The 17,645-nt window shown below is 36.0% G+C and overlaps 2 protein-coding genes, 1 non-coding gene and 1 pseudogene across 6 annotated transcripts; 1 reads left to right on the top strand and 3 right to left on the bottom strand.

Annotated features, from left to right (window-relative positions):
* The first annotated feature begins 1,112 nt into the window (after positions 1 to 1,112).
* Positions 1,113 to 4,345, top strand: LOC120141212 (uncharacterized calcium-binding protein At1g02270-like). The gene is made up of 11 exons (XM_039156146.1): positions 1,113 to 1,396; positions 1,499 to 1,690; positions 1,794 to 1,898; positions 2,077 to 2,182; positions 2,280 to 2,500; positions 2,613 to 2,689; positions 2,798 to 2,909; positions 3,020 to 3,145; positions 3,494 to 3,604; positions 3,690 to 3,797; positions 3,883 to 4,345. The coding sequence occupies exons 1-11, from the start codon at positions 1,394 to 1,396 to the stop codon at positions 4,111 to 4,113; spliced, it is 1,392 nt and encodes a 463-aa protein (XP_039012077.1). The 5' UTR covers positions 1,113 to 1,393; the 3' UTR covers positions 4,114 to 4,345.
* Positions 4,346 to 4,613: 268 nt separating this feature from the next.
* TRNAM-CAU lies at positions 4,614 to 4,700 on the bottom strand. Its single transcript is given in 2 exon segments — positions 4,614 to 4,649; positions 4,663 to 4,700. It is a non-coding gene; the product is annotated as a tRNA-Met (tRNA).
* Positions 4,701 to 7,403: 2,703 nt separating this feature from the next.
* LOC120141275 lies at positions 7,404 to 9,299 on the bottom strand (annotated as a pseudogene).
* A 1,238-nt stretch (positions 9,300 to 10,537) lies between these two features.
* LOC120141209 (protein LATE ELONGATED HYPOCOTYL-like) lies at positions 10,538 to 16,261 on the bottom strand. 4 transcript variants are annotated; one of them, XM_039156141.1, is made up of 11 exons: positions 15,929 to 16,261; positions 15,587 to 15,612; positions 15,169 to 15,345; positions 14,935 to 15,046; positions 14,658 to 14,719; positions 12,715 to 12,936; positions 12,491 to 12,602; positions 12,414 to 12,445; positions 11,561 to 12,325; positions 11,171 to 11,506; positions 10,538 to 11,042 (listed from the first exon to the last, which is right to left on the bottom strand). In XM_039156141.1, the coding sequence occupies exons 3-11, from the start codon at positions 15,202 to 15,204 to the stop codon at positions 10,626 to 10,628; spliced, it is 2,094 nt and encodes a 697-aa protein (XP_039012072.1). In that variant the 5' UTR covers positions 15,205 to 15,345; positions 15,587 to 15,612; positions 15,929 to 16,261; the 3' UTR covers positions 10,538 to 10,625. The 4 variants fall into 4 exon arrangements, with proteins under 4 accessions (XP_039012072.1, XP_039012071.1, XP_039012074.1 ...); XM_039156140.1 differs by having other exon boundaries at positions 12,414 to 12,602; XM_039156143.1 differs by lacking the exons at positions 15,169 to 15,345; positions 15,587 to 15,612; positions 15,929 to 16,261 and having other exon boundaries at positions 12,414 to 12,602; positions 14,621 to 14,719; positions 14,935 to 15,161.
* Positions 16,262 to 17,645: the final 1,384 nt, after the last annotated feature.

Raw genomic sequence — 17,645 nt, 5'->3', positions numbered from 1 at the left:
CCCCTTTGCGGCGTCGATGGCGTCACCTACTGGTGTGGTTGCACCGATGCGTTGTGTGCCGGAACTAACGTGGTGAAAGTAGGATTTTGCGAGGTTGGGAATGGAGGTACCGCCTCGTTTCCTGGTCAAGCTCTGCTTTTGGTTCATATTGTTTGGCTCGTCTTGCTCGGATTTTCTGTATTGTGTGGTCTTTTCTAATGACTGAGATTAGAGACATTTTATGTTTTCTCTCGGATGCGATATGTATCTCTTTCGTCTTCCATTCGTTTTGCTTATATGTACTACTGTAACCTAACTTCTTCGGCTTAACATACCATTCTGATTTTCCTTTTTTCCCTCGGTAACTAGATAAATCTTCTTCCTTTCTTCCGTGTGCTTGTTTTGTTTTGATTAATCTGCCTGGGGGGAAAAAACTTCAAATTCATGAACTCAGTAAAGCCTTCATAGTGGGGTTCTTCAGCTTCTCTGTTGAATATCACATTCATTTATGCTAAGCCAGTTAGTGTGCTGACTGCTGAGGCTGTCGGTGCCGTCGTCCATTTTATTTTTTTATATTTATATGTTCCTTTAAGTACTAGAAACTCTGAAAACAGATAGATAATCACTTGCACCATTGGAACACGCGGTTGCTTTGCTTGCATTTGCGTGTTCCATTTCAATTTTTCTTTTCTTTTTTAAATTTCAACTAATTAATATATTTCCTAGTACTGGCAGCGTAATCCAATTTTGTTTATTATTACTATTTAAATGTCAAGATCTATAAAAATATATTATAACACTAAACAATTTTTTATTTAGTTGAGTATATTATTAAAATGGTTACTGTTTTCATTTTTCAACTCCTTAATATTCTAAAATTAAAATCGAAAAAATCAGTAATTATATGTTTGGATTAATTAGATGATAAATCTGGCCATAAAAACTATTTATTTCAAGAAATTAATAAATGGAAGTCCCACTTTAATCAGTGAAAAAAAGGGCTTAATCACCCAAAATGGAAAAGGAAAGTTGTTAGTTAGTTGTCACAGTTAAAAAATAATGATACAAAAGGATGTTAAAACTCCTCCCCTTACAAAAATAAGGGAGAGGGACCTCTCAGCCAAGGCTAAGCCAGCGGTTCAGAAAAATAATACATTTAATAAATACATTACCCAGCTGCTTCCCTCTCCCTGAATTCTATCAATCATTTCTCCATCAAATATTTTTTTTTTGATTCTGGGCATACTTCACCACAAAGCCAAACGTCAAATATCTAAATTTTGAAAGCACCCTTCTCGGAAAAGAGAATAAAAAATTGGGTTTCTGTTTCCTCCTTTCTATCCTTTCTCTCCGTTTCTCATTGTTTACGTCGAACAAGAAGAAGGAAAGCTATAAAAGTGACAAGATTTCTGAAATGGTAAGTGGAAATTTGGAATATTTTCGGCTTATTTGGGATTCTCGGATTTTTTTTTCTTTCAATTTTACCGTCTTGTAATGATGATTTTGATTGGAAAAAAAGGTGTTGGCAGGATTTTATAATGACCCTGAATTTGCTAATGTGGATTCAACTGAGAACGGATCTGTTCCTTTTAGAGGAACGATTTTGAGGAATAAATCGGGTAAAATCTCTTCACCAGTGAAAGAAGAGCCTTGCGTTTCTTGTACTACATTCAACATCCTGGCTCCTATCTACAAGCGATTGGATCAGCAGGTGACTTCTTTTCTCTTCTTTTTTTCCTCCAATTTAATTTATGCCTTTTTTTCATTTGTAAGATTTACTAATTTGATTTTATCATGTGCGATAATGGAAACAGAATCAGAGCATACGAGAGAGTGATTTTAGAGCATTTTGGTTATCAAGAAATGAGAGGATTGTAGATTGGTTGCTCTATGAAAGTTCTTCCATTATCTGTCTGCAGGTGCTTTTTCTGTGCCCTTTTCTTTCTATTGCTTTCGCTCTCACTCTCTCTCATTAGTTTGATTTTCTGAAAATGATTTGCTAAAAGAAATGAGTCGTTCCTTCCATTAAGGGCCTTTTTTTCTACTCTTGTCACATATGCATCTTTCAAATATGTATTTGTTTCATTCAATGACCAGGAATTTTGGGTTGGAAATGAGGAATTGGTACATATGTTTGAAGATAGACTTGGTGCTGCAGGCTACGAGACCTTCAAGCTCGCAAGAACCAACAACCGCGGAGATGGTACGCTCTCTTAAACTGATTTCTTCTAATAATGAGGCAAATTTAAGGTTTTGTTTATACGTTGGGTTGATAGGGAGGTTCATATTTGCTTCTCCAGGTTTACTAACAGCTATACACAAGGACTACTTCAGGGTTTTAAATCATAAAGAATTGCTCTTCAATGACTGTGGAGACCGAGTCGCTCAATTGTTACATGTTCAATCAGTTGTCCCATTTGCAATAAGTCAGAATTGCTGTGTTGAACAAGAAATTCTTATTGTGAACACCCACCTATTGTTTCCTCATGATTCCAGTTTATCCGTCGTACGACTGCACCAGGTTGATATCATCTTCTTCTGATATATGTCCCTGTGAAACTCCAGCTTCTATTTCAGTTCGTTTCTAAGATACAGAACTATACTTATCTGTAGTTTCGGTATTCTTCTCTCAGGTTTATCAAATACTACTATATCTGGAAACATATCAGAAAGAAAACAAACTCACCCAGATGCCTGTCATACTCTGCGGGTAAGCATTATCTTTGGTTTTATCATTTAATGATCTCCTCAGAAAAGGCCTTCATCTTTTAAATTTGGTCTTGATTTATTTTGTTTTTCAAATGTTATTTATTTTCAGTGACTGGAATGGAAGCAAGCGTGGGCATGTCTACAAGTTCCTCAGGTCCCAGGGATTTGTGTCATCTTACGATATTGCTCATGAATATACAAGTACTGCATATGCTGACAAGGTTAGTGTTACTCAATTTCAGATTTAAGCAGCTCATCAATAAATCAGTATATGTTGAAGTCTGCTATGCTTACTGATTAAATATGTTGGCTCCACTCATATATCCCACAGTGGGTTAGTCATCGGAATCATAGAGGAAACATCTGTGGTGTTGATTTCATATGGCTTCGTAATCCTAATAAGTCACGAAAACCATTGAAGATAAGTTGGGCTGAAGCAGCTTTTGGCATAATAAAGGTTAGTTCAGCATTTTCAATGCTAAGCTGTTAATTACTTGTACCAAATTCTGTCTTTCTAGCTCATATTATAGCTTATTCAGTTTTTATATTAGTATTCAAATCTCTAGTTGTTCTCTCTATAAAGGAACCATTAGGTATTTCATCGGGGCAGGTCATATGTGAAACTAAATTCCTGAAAACCTTATGCATTATAACTAGTCAAATCTGTGACTTTGCTTCACTAGTGTCTTATGATTAGGAGCATGATAGGGAATATCTGTTTTACGTTTTCTTTTCGTAATAAAGATCGCCAATTGTCATACGTACTTCTGCATCTAAAATTTAGTTTTAATTTTCTTGGTTCCAGTTTCAACTTCAAAAGGCTTCATTGGCCGAAAGGGATGCCTTTGCCTTTCTAAGGGCTGACAACAATGTCAACCACATAACTTATTCGGCTTTTTGTGATGCTCTTAGACAGGTATTCTTCATTCACTTTCTTGATATAATTAGTATAATGGTAGTGATAAAATTCTCACCTTTTTCCAAACCATGTCCATCTACAGGTAAATTTAACCGGTCTTTCATATGGACTAAGTTTCCAGGATACAAAATATCTCTGGCTCCAAGCAGACTTTGACGGAAATGGTGTTCTAGATTATGAAGAATTTAAGGTTTGCTGCATATTTCTATCATGTTTTAATTCTGTGTTTAACTACATAGAATAAAGCATTTAGTATTTGGTTTACATTACTACAGAGAATCTGGAACTCTACATGGTCAGAACATATGGATGGAGATTGCAGCTCAGATAACTTGAATGAAGGTAAAGAAGAAGTGGCTATTGGTTTTGCTGTAAAGAATGCAGCTCTCTTCCCTCGTGAAGTAGAGAAAGGGATATGGCCTGAAAACTACTCTCTTTCCGATCATGCCCGACTAACTGCAGTGTTCTCCCCGGTGAGATTACGGTGTCCACAACGGAACCTGTAGACCGGTTGATGATAGAACAAAATGAGAAATTAGCTTTTGTTTTGTTTATACGGCAAAGTTTGCAGTGTATAAGCAGATCAGCCTAGGAATGGTATGAAAAATAATAAGCTTGTGTAAGGCCTGGCGTAAACTATAATCAGGCCGGCCAGGGTTGGAGCTAACAGTTGTATGAATCAATGAATGAAATCAAAAGGGTAAGGAAGGATCTCAAAACTTGGGATTTGGGGAGTCTTAAGGCTAAGCTCAGAACATAATTGTTACCTCATATTTCCGGAATATATGAACAATGGAAGTTTTTGACTTTAGGGCAATATATATGCATTCATATAATTCATTAGTAGCTATGCCCTCACCTTCTCAATTATAATGATAGTAAGTAACCAAAGCTGTTTCAAAATACATGAAGACAGTGTAACCTTCTGACTTTAGGTCGAAGGTATATGCATACTTTACGGCTTGTGACTGTCCCGAAAAAAAAGTTAAATAATTAAGTAAAAATTTGGGGTGAGAGAGGCTCGAACTCTCGACCTCAGGATAACACAATAAAGCTATGAGACCTACGCGCTAGCCAACTGCGCCACCACCCCAATGACTTAATTCCATGGAAGGTTATTATTTATTGTAATCTGTATTTTATTATTGTCTGAAAAGCATGTTAACGTTCAAAAACAAAATGGGGTGAGAAAGGCTCGACCTCGGGATAACTCAGCATGCTATGAGACCTACGCGCTAGCCAAATGCACCACCACCCCATTGGTGTAAGTTTGGAGAATTTGTAATTAATTAGAATATCTTTTATGATAACTGATAGAAGAAATTAAATTGGACCTTTTCAATCTACAGTCAAGTCGTTGGGCATTTGCTGTAAACATTTACATGGTCCTCTGACAAATTGATTATAACATCCTTAAAGCATGAATTGGGATCTATAGCACGTGGGAGTAGGGATGGTAAATGGGTGGGTCGGGTGCGGATATCCCCTCCCCATCTTCATACCCATTTAATATTTTTCAATCTATCACCCGCTCATCACTCATGATGGGTAAAAAATTTTAAATCCACAACTGCCCACGTGGGTATATTCTCAAATCCATCCCCACACTCACTATCCAACTAGAGATGTACCCGGTTAGTCCCGCTTGACAGCAAACTTAAGTTATACATAAGCAACAAACACATAAATAAAACTAATACTTACTCATTTTGCCCTAAACTGATATCAAGTAGTCTAAGCTCCATTCCAATCCGAATTTCAGTACGTTTCCACAGTTTCGATAAGTTTTGAACTGTTCCAACCAGTATCAATGAATGCAGATTGATATAAGATTTCGACATTTTAACTAAAAAAACGAGTATTTTATTATGCAATCCCTTCCAATATCCTAAGACAATGAATCATTTATACCAAAAACACCACAAAATCCAACATCATTTGAAGATCGACAGAAACTTGATAGTAATATATGAAATTGAGAAATACGTAGAACCCAGACTGCCTTTGAAGATCGGCGCAGTAATGAAAATGAGAGGTCTGAAAAGAAAAAAAATATGCATAAACTTAATTTATCCCTAATATTTGGTTAAATAACAAGTTATATCTTATACAATATTAGGATTTATAAATTAGTCTCTAAAATTACACATAAATTCATAATGTCCAAAATGTAATGGATATTTAGCTGGGCGGGCGGATGCGGGGCGGGTAAGGTGTCAAACCCATTACCCGCTCACTACCCGCGACGGGTACCACTTTCTAAATCCACATCCGCCCACTACCCACTAAAATTATACCCATTCCCGCCCCAATTAGAGCGGATGCGGTGCGGAATCCACGAAATTGTACCCGCCCCAATCAGAGCGGATGCGGTACGGAATCCACGAAATTATATCCGTTTGCCATCCCTACGTGGGAGCGATACCGGAACTAAAGTAGTAGAATAGAGAAGTGTGTTGGTAATGCAAGGGAATTGTATCTTATATTGATTGGATATAGATTTTTTCCAGTTGTTTTTATATTTATTAGGTGATTTAAATCGAAGTTTACACATACATAACACTGTTTACTGTAAGATTTGTGATTTTTGCTTCTAATAAAAATAATATTTAACTAAATATTGTACACATTACAATCATTTATTTTCTCTATTTTTCTCTTCCTCTGATTTTCGTATGATACAATCAGGACGAAGTTTTGCTTCGTCTTAGAAAGGCCATTGCCCTAATTTTTTTTATAATTAAAAAAACGTGTAGGGTAAATATCTTCTTAAACTTTAAATTTTAATTTCGTTCCCCTCCATTTTTTTATTGTTTATTATATTTTAAAAATGATATATTGACTTTGTCCTTAAATTAACTGACCCTATTTCCATATGTAATGTAGTAAAGGAGAGGTAAGGTAGTAGGCTGCCCCCAACGCCAGGTTGAGAGCAGCTTCATATGGACATGTTAGCTAAGAGCGTCAATCTCAGCTGATGGTTGCACTCAACACATAATAGGTTCCCAGGCCTAAAACCCTGTTTTAAGCTTGGGATTAACTAGCATTGCCTTGGTGATCATTTGGCTTGAAATATATATCGGCATCAATATCATAATGGATGCTATTGTAAAGATGATTGATGCGCGTCATCTTGTTGTATCCCGCTTCACTTCATCTGCGATATGGCCGTAAGGGAAATGCGTGGTAACCGAAGCGCAAATCCACAACATCTTCACAGTTTTCGGATTTGCTTACCATTAGCTTAATTGCTTTGATTGAAAAATGAAAGATTTAAACCTTTAGGATCAGTTTAAATTTCTCAGTATTTACATCTCTGCTACAAGATGGGGCATTAGCCAGTCCAATGGGACAGAAATCTGAGAAATTAATCTCGTACGGTACAGATTAGCTAGCTTTGGAAGAAAGAAAATGAAAGAATGAGCCGCCGCTGGTTGGCATGAATCATGATATGCCAATGAAGACGGCCGAAACAGCACGGTATGGAACTTTCTAGAATGTCTAGAACTAACATTTATTATATTCTATGGGAAACAATGGGAACCAAAAATGGAGCAAAAACTCAGACGAGGTTCAAAGTCGTCAAATAAACCCTAATGAACAAGATGATGGATTTTGGAATTCAACTGTCTTCATTACTGACGAAGTTGAAGCTTATCCTGAACTCTCCAAAAGCAAGCAACACAAGTTAAAGATAATTGGCAATACACACAACAGAAAATTGAACAAACAAAAGCTATTTCTAGTTGAATATGTGTGAACATTTTGAAAGGAAAAGAAAAAAAGTCAAAATATCTCAATGTCTTAATGCCTGTGTTGTACAGAATTTTACAGAATGCGCGATGAAGCAGGCCCATATACATCGATTCATAGTCGACTTGGTTATCACTAGTTCACAAGAAAGAAACAGTTCATCAAAGCCAACATCTGCTGTTGGAATTAGCATACCCGGAGAATCGAGCTGATGTCTTAAGCAGGCTTCTGATTGCAAGGAAAAAGGAACATAGAAACATATAGTTTCCCACAAATACATCCACCAACATCTGCTGTTGGAATTAGCAAAGACATTCATCAGAAATTATCAACAGGCCAAACATAAGAAAATCTAGAACCTGAAATTCATTTGCACTTACATAAGACAACAAACCTTATGATATATCCAAAAAAATGAAGAAATGCTCATGGATGTGCCCCATTCTTCCTCTGTTTTTTTATAAGCAAACTTTTGTCTTAGAGAGATAAGGAACCCAACTTATCATAAATAACTCTAAGAATTACATAACAGTGTTATAGTTAAACTATATCCAAGTAAAAATTGCTTTCTATAAGGATACATGCATCCAGCACAAGAAAACCAACTAATAACTTCCACAATAAACCCTGCAAAGTTGTCGAAAATACCATTTCATGTCAGAGTCAGCATGCCCGGGTAATTAAACAAAGAGCAAACTTTATGTTTCAATGACTAACAATAACAGTGCAAAACCAAACAATTCAATTATACCTGAAAATGGGTACTTTCATGGTTGAGAACATTGAAAAGTACATGTCTGTATGCTTTTGGCTTGTGCAAGATTAAATCAATCTACACCCATTAAAAAAATCATAAACCCAATTTCCTTTTCATTTTAGGAAAAATTACATCAATGAACTAACAAAGAAATAAAAGGGTATTGATTAAATTGCCAAAAAGTATTGATGGAGTTTACCATGAGCTCACATTCAATGTACTCATGAGCAACTGCTTTACAGTTCATCTATGAACAAATGCATAAGTTAACGAGTAAATGAAAAAAGAGAGCTGATTTTAAGAAATAAGGAGCAAAACTAAAGCTTACACATTTCATCAACCGAATGTTACCCGGAGAGTATCGAACGAATAGGGTTTTGATCGGAAACCCGCCCTGGCACTGTTAGAAGCCTAGGTGAACACTCAATAACTTTTATAACTCGCACGCCATTATTAATATGAACCAAAATACAAATACGATACAAACATTATGCGGTTAGTTTACACACACACAACCCACTATCAAAAGTTTACTGAGCTTCACTATTTATCACTCAATTTTTTTCTCACTTTCACTCGTGTATACATACTTCAAATTAAGCTACAAACACTCTTATATAGAATTAATTAACCGACCTAGATTACTTTTCCTAATGTAATTCTTCTACGCTGTTATAACCTTATCCTTTATCATTTTGCAGTTTTTTCCTTCTTTTAACAATTAAGTATCTTTAAATTGGATGGCACTCAGGTCGTGGTTAGGTTATGAAGGTCGTGCAAATTCTTTATGTATTCTTATTTTTTAGATATATTCGATTTCGGATATCTATTTTTATGCTTCTTAATAGCAACAGCTGATAGATATATTCGATTTCAGATCCTTATTTTTATTCTTCTTAACGATAACAACTAATAAATATACTCGATTTCGAAGTCCTATTTTTATGCTTATTAATGATAACAACTAATAAGTATATTTAATTTCGGTATTTCTATTTTTTTGGGACTTGCGCGGTCGCGCACCTTGCGCTCCTCAGCCACTTAATTCTTTCCTAATAATGAAGAATTTTTTTTAGTTGCCAAATGTTTTTTACTACGGCCATTTAAGCTACTTCATTCTTCATTTACCAAGTGTCTCTGCTGCCATTCTTTTCTTTTAACATTTGCTTGATGCTTCCACATGTTTGTTGCCTTACTATATTATTGCCACGTCTTTGATCTTCAACATGTGATGCTTGCCGACATCAATCATAAGAAATCTGGTTTGAACTTTAACAGACTCACCGGTATTCCGTTAACAAGAACGAGAAAGGAAGAATAATAATAAAAAGATAGCAATTTTTTATTATTGTTTTATTCACTGCAATAAAAAGGCTCGGCTCAAACTACAAATCTGCAGAGTGAGACTTGATCAGGAAAGAACGGAAACTGACATTTTCTTTCTTCTCGGAATAATCGGGTTGAACAGACTCCGGATCTGACCCATTAAATTGTTTGGATCATGAATTTTCTTGGTAAGGTCCAGTAATTTGGGCCAAGCTTAAAAATTCGTAATAGCTTGCCTACGAATATTTTTTTTGATTTTTTAATATTTTGATATGTTTATAAGGTAGTATATATTTATAATTTTTCTTAATCATTGATAACGTACACACATCTTGTAGTTATGGATGAACCGAACAGAGGACAGGTGGGGGCAGTCACCCACTTGAAAATTCAAATTAATATATATTTTAGATATTTTCTTTGTATTTTCAATTATACTAAAAAACCGTTGATTTTAAATTCTTGTTTTGGCGATCGAAATGGCTCCTGCATCCATCACTTCCCGTTTCAAGCTAAATTATAAAATAATTCACTTAGCTAAAGATCACTCTATTCAAATTCGAAAACTAATTCACTAATGTAAATTGACTCGAATAAATTGGCTAAAATAACTAGAACTTTATCTTTAAAAAAAAAAATCGAGTCAAATCGAATTTTATTCACCCGCGACTCAGTTGATTCATATAAGCCCCGAAGATGGCATGCAGTCATCCTGGAGATGTTGAGCTTGAATGGCAGCAGCTATGACACCTACTGTATGGTCATGGAGAAAAAAAATACTAAATAGTTAAGATTTGGAAGGAAAATAAACATAAAAGCAGTTAAGCAGTTGATAGAAACCAGTGAATGTCCCCAGCAAGTGAAAGACGTGAGCAAGTAGACCTTTTCCGTTTGCTGTTTCAATGCAACTAAAAGGTAGTTGAATATAGTAGAATAAAATATAGATGCTGGAAATAAGCCAAAAGCAAGGGTCATTCAATACTTGATGCTTCTTATCTAAGTCCATTTTGGAGTTTTTAACTACAGTTGCATGGTCCCGGAAAGTGAATAAGCCAATATAACACATATTAGTACACAAATCTAGACGTGAAGTCCCGTTAACCGCAGGTCAAATGTAGGGATTAGAAATTACACACAGCAAACAGAAAATTTCATTTGTTAATTAAATGCGCTTAGCTTAAGTCAAGTAGAGGCTTCCCCTTCCAAGCGTATCCTCTTCGGATCTTTCTCATCAACCTGACTGCCACTTTTCATCATTCTGCTTTCCTTGGCTTCCAGAGAGCACCTTTTGTATGGTTTAAATCCTGTTCGGCGTCCCTTAAGCTTTTCATATCCTAACCCGATTGTCAGCAGGCTCTCTTCCACAATGTTCTTAGCTTTTGGCAATGCATTGTTCTCAACTTCTCGATCGTCAGAGCAAGATCTCCTTGCCTGGCTGGTAAGGTGAAAAGTCGATGTCTCGTCATCGTTCTCATCTGCATTTTGCTTGTCTTCACCTACATTTTCCTTTTGGTGCTCCTTGTTCTTGCCGTCATGTGGGAGAGAAAAGCTTTGTGGCAATACTTCTCTGGAGAAGAGGGCTTGAAAAGCCAGTCGGCCCTGACAAATACCAAAACAAAATGCTAACAAATAGTAATGGAGCCATAAATGTGACAATATTACACTACAAATGGAATAGTAGCAAAGTTAAAACTACATGAAAAAACAGAAAAGATAAATCAACTCACCCCTTCAGACACCTCCTTCCAAGAATCACTCAGGTTGGTACTGCTTCTACCACGACGATTATTACACTCAACTTGTGGATGATTTGCATCAGCTTCCTCCAAATCTTCCATGTCTTTCTCGTGCTTTTCTAGTACATCTATCTCCATCTCACTACAATAAGGTGTATTGGAACCACTAGAAGATCGGTCGACTTGTTTTTTGTTCTTCGTTTTATTTGCATCTTGAGGCTCGGTTACTGCAGCAGCTTCCATTTCAGTATTTACTTTTGCATCCCTGCTCTTTTCACAATCTGGTGATGATGAAGTAGGAGATTTTGATGTTGAATGTTGACCTTGCATAGCTTCAGAGTATTCATGGTCCAACTGTTGATCCTGCATGGATAGATCGTGATCATCATTATTTTTTCCATCCATCTTGGCGGCTGGATCTTGACCATTCTCCATTGGAGGAACAGCAGCTACGAATGCAGGAGCATATGTACAGCCAGTGTGCAGAGGAGCACATACAGAAAGCAGTCCATGGGCAGCCCACCATGCAGTGGCAGCTGCTACAGTTGCAGCAGCAATTGCAGCCATACTTGTAGCAGAGTTTATTTGTCTAGAAGGAAAACCTCCCTGGTCACAAGTAAGAGAATCAGCATAATTTTGAACATTTGTATATGGCCAAAATGTAGCTGCAAAGCTTGCAGCAGCATGAGCAGCTGGATTCTGTAACAAAGTAGATACAATGAGATCGGAAAAAGTGGAGACATGTAGAAATGATGGATAGTCCTCTTGATTGGGCTGAAGATGCATAAAGGGGGTATTAAAATTTGGAAACGCCTGATGAGTTGATCTTGGTGCATTATGCTGATGTGCAGTAGTAGTGGACGCAGCCGGATTTGCAAACAGGTTAGCTTGTCCATGAACATCACCCATAGGGTGAAATATGGAATCCTGGAAAGGCATATCCAGGGAAGGATTTTGAGCACATGTTCCCTGGCTTTCATCTAGGACATGTACAGCAACATGCTGAGGATAATTTTGAGTGGCCTGCATCTCATCTCTACGTATAGCATCATCCATGTCATCTTTTCTCCTATCTTGAGCTTGTTTCTCATATGAAGTGCAAGAATTCTCCAAGTCTGAATGCTTACTTGTATCATTATTAATTGTCTGTAGGACATCAAGTTTATAAGCCTCATTAAAAAATTGTGTAAAAGAATGACATAGGGTGCGGTTAATGTTTATCATGATTTACTACCTCTTTTAGAGGAGGTACAAACTGCCTAAAAAGGCAAGAGTTTCTTATCAATGCTGATGTTGACAGAAAATTCTTGTTCACCAAAGACTCAGAGGAGCGGTTTGCTTCATGGGGATGGGTAAAAACCTCGGAGCAACTATCATCTTGATTTTCTTTCAGATTTGAAGACTTTTCATCCCCATTAGGTCTCTGGCAGAAAAAAAGGGTAAAATATTAAACCTAGATAAATAGAAAATATATGGAACATAACCAAGGGCATGGAGAATTAGATAAATGACACACATGAGGAAGTGAAATTAACCTCTGGAAGTGGTTCTTTCTCCAAGTCCAACACCTGTTTGCCACGCAAAAAAGATACTGGAGTTTCAGATTTTCCATCCTTCGCTCCCATCTGAATTGATATAGCAGCACTTGTTTTTCGAGGATAAGGATTGTTTGGTTTTCTTTTTGGGCGTGGAGGAGGAATTTCTATATCAAGAGTTTGACTGGTTGGAACACTTTTGGCAAGCGCCTCCTTCTCCAGCTGAGAATGGAATTTGTTAGTAGTCCCAAGTCTCAAATAAAAACGCAGAAGAAAAATGTTTCCAGTTACTGATGGTGCCATTTAGCATCAATCATAACAAACTGTAAAACTAAATATATGATAGGACTAGCATAACTGGGATGTTTTTCTCACAAGAATGCAAAGAATAAGAAGATCATGTGATTAGAATAATACTGCATATTATTAGGAAATTAGGTTGAACAGAAAATATAATAACAATCAGGAAATTATAAGTCCATGCATAATTCTTCTAACATCTACTCATATCTCATACAGGAGGTTCATGCAAAATTATAAACTCCTAGTGTCAATTATGTGGCCGGTTTTACATACATTAGATGTATCTGCTTCTACTCTCACTTAAGTATACACACAAATGTGTCCTTCAAATCAGGAAAGCTCATTGGTGAATCCTGTAAATCACATGTTCTCTCGAAGACTCTTATGCAATATAAAATTCCACTCGGTAGACATACACATCCCAGGCCATGGTTGAGCATATATACACAACTTTTGACTAAATTAAAAAAGGGGGCTAGTTTAGCCAAGCAGTCAAGCTGACTGTTTGGCTAAACCAGCCCCCCAATTTACTAGGACAGTTTTAAATGCATATGTAGAGGGAAGGGTGAGGGAATCGGTCTACATAGATGGAAGCAAATTGCAAGTGGTTTCTTAGGAATCACAGTTTCAAGAGCCGCATAAACAAATTCAATTTTCCTTTATCTGATTATGAAGGATACATTAATTGACAATCCTAACTGTCCATGGCTGGCATGCTACCCATGGATGCTGAAGCAAAGTCAAAACCTTGGCATAATCTAGCCATGATGCACAGCAAGTTGGGGTCAGCCCAAATTTACCTCTTACAACCTTAAAGTGAGTGTATTTCATTCTCTATAAGAATCCAGACTACATGTAGTTATACAACTCTTATAAGCCAAAAAACCAAATATAATCTGAAACCTCTGCCGTGGTAGATTAAGTACAAAACTACAGCAAGTTTAAAAGTAACCAGAAAAGTGGATGCCCTGTGCATAAAAAGATAGTGAAATTCCTACGAGAAAGTGACCATTTAAAACAACGGAAAATTTAGTACACACTCCTTTCAAGCAGATCAGACTCATATGATGATAAACCTTCCTTGCACACATCTGATTGCCAATCTTGTACCCAAATAAATAGAATTCAAATAGCTGACGTCTCCAGAACAATAAAACAAATTTGTGGAGAGGGGAAAGGCTGTCACCCTAAATGTGGTATGCTTGATTAGGATCAGACAGCTCAGACAATCATCTTACTTCGGTTATAAAATTAGTATTAAGGTTTATGCCTCTTCTACATATAATACACTCCAGTGTACCTCGTTGTGTAATTGGTTACAAATCTGATTACTGATATACAACTAATGTTTTTAACACGGTATCTTTATATATATTAGGTTTAACACTTTCTCCTCAATTGTTAGTCGCCTGTGCCAGGGAAACTTCTCATATTCTCTTGACTGTTTTAACCCCCCAAAAGAATGCTTATACAAGTAAGGGGATAAATCAACATGAAGTAGAGAATAATCGTAAGATTTCCCAACCATTCAAGATATTGCAATTGAGGAATCAATATTTCATATACTTCTAGCAGAAACAAGAGTTAAGAAGCAGAAAAGTACATTGAATTTAAGCATAAGCAAGAAAGCACCAAATGACCTTCGAAAAGAACTTTTGAGCATGACTCCTGATTTGAACAGCAGTTTTTGTTCCTATGTGTTCTGCGAATCACCGAGTTTAGAGAGAAAAGACAGATCTCCGGTTAAGACAGTACAATACTAAAACCTTTCATGTCACTACTAAGATCTAACAATTTTTTAGCTCCAGATCAGGATAATAATAATTCTAAATCACAGCAGCAGTTGAACTATTTCTGTGTCTTCCGCCTTGACCCATCATCAAAAAGAAACAATAAGATGGAAAAATAAGTGAAAACCTTCAATGCTTTGCCAAGCTCGTCCATAGAGCTTCAAGGCCTCTAGGAACCTGTTATGCTCCTCCTCAGTCCATCGTTCACGTTGTTTCGTAATAGTATAAGGCTTCCTAGTCTACAATTCATAACGAAAATTAAAAAATTGAGGTTATAACAATAAGAAATCCATTTTCTTCAATTCCAAAATGCAGAGCTTAATAGAAAAATAAAAGAATTTTCTGTTTTGGTAATTAATACCTTAATTACTTGTTCGCCAGATGAGTATGCGTCCATTGAATGGCCCTGGACAGCGCTACCGCTGCTTAAAATCCTCTGCAACTAGCAACAAACTCCTTTGATTTCCTTTGACATCCAATACTACAAATAGCAAAGCCGTTTCTGAACTCCGAAAAAGCTGATGATAGCTATATACTGCTGCAAAAAACAAAAGCCAACACCAATCGATAGAGATCCGTCTCTGTTTTCTAATTTCATTCCAGTCATAATCATAACAATAAAAATATTTAAGTACTTTATTTTTCATCACATAATAAACTTTCGATGAAAGTTGAATATCTGGAAAATGATTGAAAAAAAGGACATCCACCGTAACAAAGAGAAGAGACGGCATCTCCAAAAGAACTAAAAAGAAAATTCCTTTATTCAGAATCCTCACCAAAACGAAACCGTTGACGCCAAAACCTTTCGAGAAATGAGAGAAAAAAAGCTTTAATTAGTAATGAAGAAAACACTTGCTCATCCAGACTTCCGGTAAATGCAAATCATTGCCGTTTTAGCAGCCAAAACATAAATAAATTGTAGGGAAAAAATAACTCTTTACCTTCTATTTGGTTGCCAAGACAAAAGGAAATCAATCAATTTTCCTTTTGTTTCGCTGCTCAACTTATATAAGCAAACAAAAACTTCGGTGAGCCGCGTTTTTAACAAAAGGAATCAATTTAGGCAGCAACCAAACAGAAAGTAAAGAAGGAAAGCATTAGATGCGCGATGAAAATACCTTGAGTTATAGCCATGGAAGACGATAATTCTGGAAGCAACGATCACGCATGAGAGACAAAAAAAAAGAGTTCAACAGAGACTTGTTGGAGAAATCATAATTTCCGGAAATAAAGAGATCGGAACCGGCATCGGAAAATGGGTTTATATTTTAAAGGCAGCAAAGAAGTAAAGCTTGAAGTGAAAGCTTGCTTGTTTCTGGAGAGACCTAAAACACAAGACACTACAGTTTGGGGGAGAAGGATAAATCTCAGCCACTACAATTTCCTGCGAAATTATTTTCCAAAAAAAATACAAAAGTTTGATTGAATTTAATTATCTTTGTAAGTAATTAGAGAGAATCGGGATTTACGAATGGGAGATGAAATTCAACCTTCTAAGAAGATCAATTGAGCTGGCTGCGAAAGAGCGGTGAAGGTAAACAGAAATGAGAAACACAACAAGATGTTGCCAAGTGGCGGTAATTTGATGGCTATTTAGCTATGGCCCACCTTTGCGCTTTTTCCCTTTTTTTATTTAAACTCGTTGCTTGCTGAGTTGCTTCATGCCCCCAATTTCAAATCTCAGCCACAAGTTCCCAAACTGTGAGGTTAAATCCGTCAAAGCGCCCACAGCCGTAGGACGTGGGACCCGCTTTTGACTTGAACTTCGCTGTCTGCCGGTTTTCCCGGTTGCATCCGTGCGAACAAGCGGATGGCATTGAGCCAGCGTGTCATAGGTAACCGGGACGTGGCGGTGGCGGTGGCGGTGGAGGGGGAGATATAAAGTCCAGACTCCAGTTCTACTAATATCGGCTTATCGACCTAAGAAGCACGAAACGAGGGGGCGGGATGTTAGGTGCGACGTTTGCGATTCATGCAGTGCCACCTAAATCATCTCAAATATAGAAATTCTGATATATTGAAAATATTTAGGTATTCATGATTTTTATTAGATGTTGATAATATTAATAAATTTATTTTCTCAATAAAAGATGCAGTGAAAGGATTTCTGTAAAGAATTTAACCTAATTTTCAGCCTTTACTTTTTGGGTGCGTTTAGTTCACGGAATGTAAGATCATCAGTGGGAATAAAAGATTACCAAATAATAGAATTACTGGGAATATTACATTACTGTGTTTGTTTGGTTTGGCAGGAATGTAAGATTACATTGTTTGGTTGAAGGAATAAAAGATTATTAGAATGTATATTTTACCAAATTGTCCTTGTTCTATATTTTTTAACAAGTAAAATTTTAAATATTTAAATAAAAAATTATTTATATAAAAATTCTATCCGTTGATAATATATTACTTAAGTATTTAAATATATCATGAATTATTTTAATTTTAATTAATATTAAATTGTACATAATTTATGTAAAAATTTATTAAAATTTTACATCAACATTTAACTAAATGTTTACATTGTGGAAACTAGCTTCGGTTCATACTTGACGCATTCACTGGGAGGTTAGATATTCATAATAATAATAAAAAGATGTAAATTATTTTTGTTATTTAAGATATAATATTTATTATATCTTATATATACAATAATTTATTTATTTATGTTTTATATTTATACTTAATTCTGCATACTTTATCATTATTATTTATCTAATGAATTTATATTACAAAAACATAATTCAAATAAGTAAGAAAATATAACACTAAAAATCATATTATCTATAATTTTATATTTCATCATCATTCATAATTATCTTTGCTAATATTTTA

This window comes from Hibiscus syriacus, unplaced genomic scaffold (genome assembly GCF_006381635.1).
Source record: "Hibiscus syriacus cultivar Baekdansim isolate YM2019G1 unplaced genomic scaffold, ASM638163v2 tig00110794_pilon, whole genome shotgun sequence".
In the NCBI taxonomy this organism is placed as follows: Eukaryota; Viridiplantae; Streptophyta; class Magnoliopsida; order Malvales; family Malvaceae; genus Hibiscus; species Hibiscus syriacus.
The sequence above is the reverse complement of the archived record's forward strand: the minus strand, read 5'-3'. Positions and strand labels throughout refer to the sequence as shown.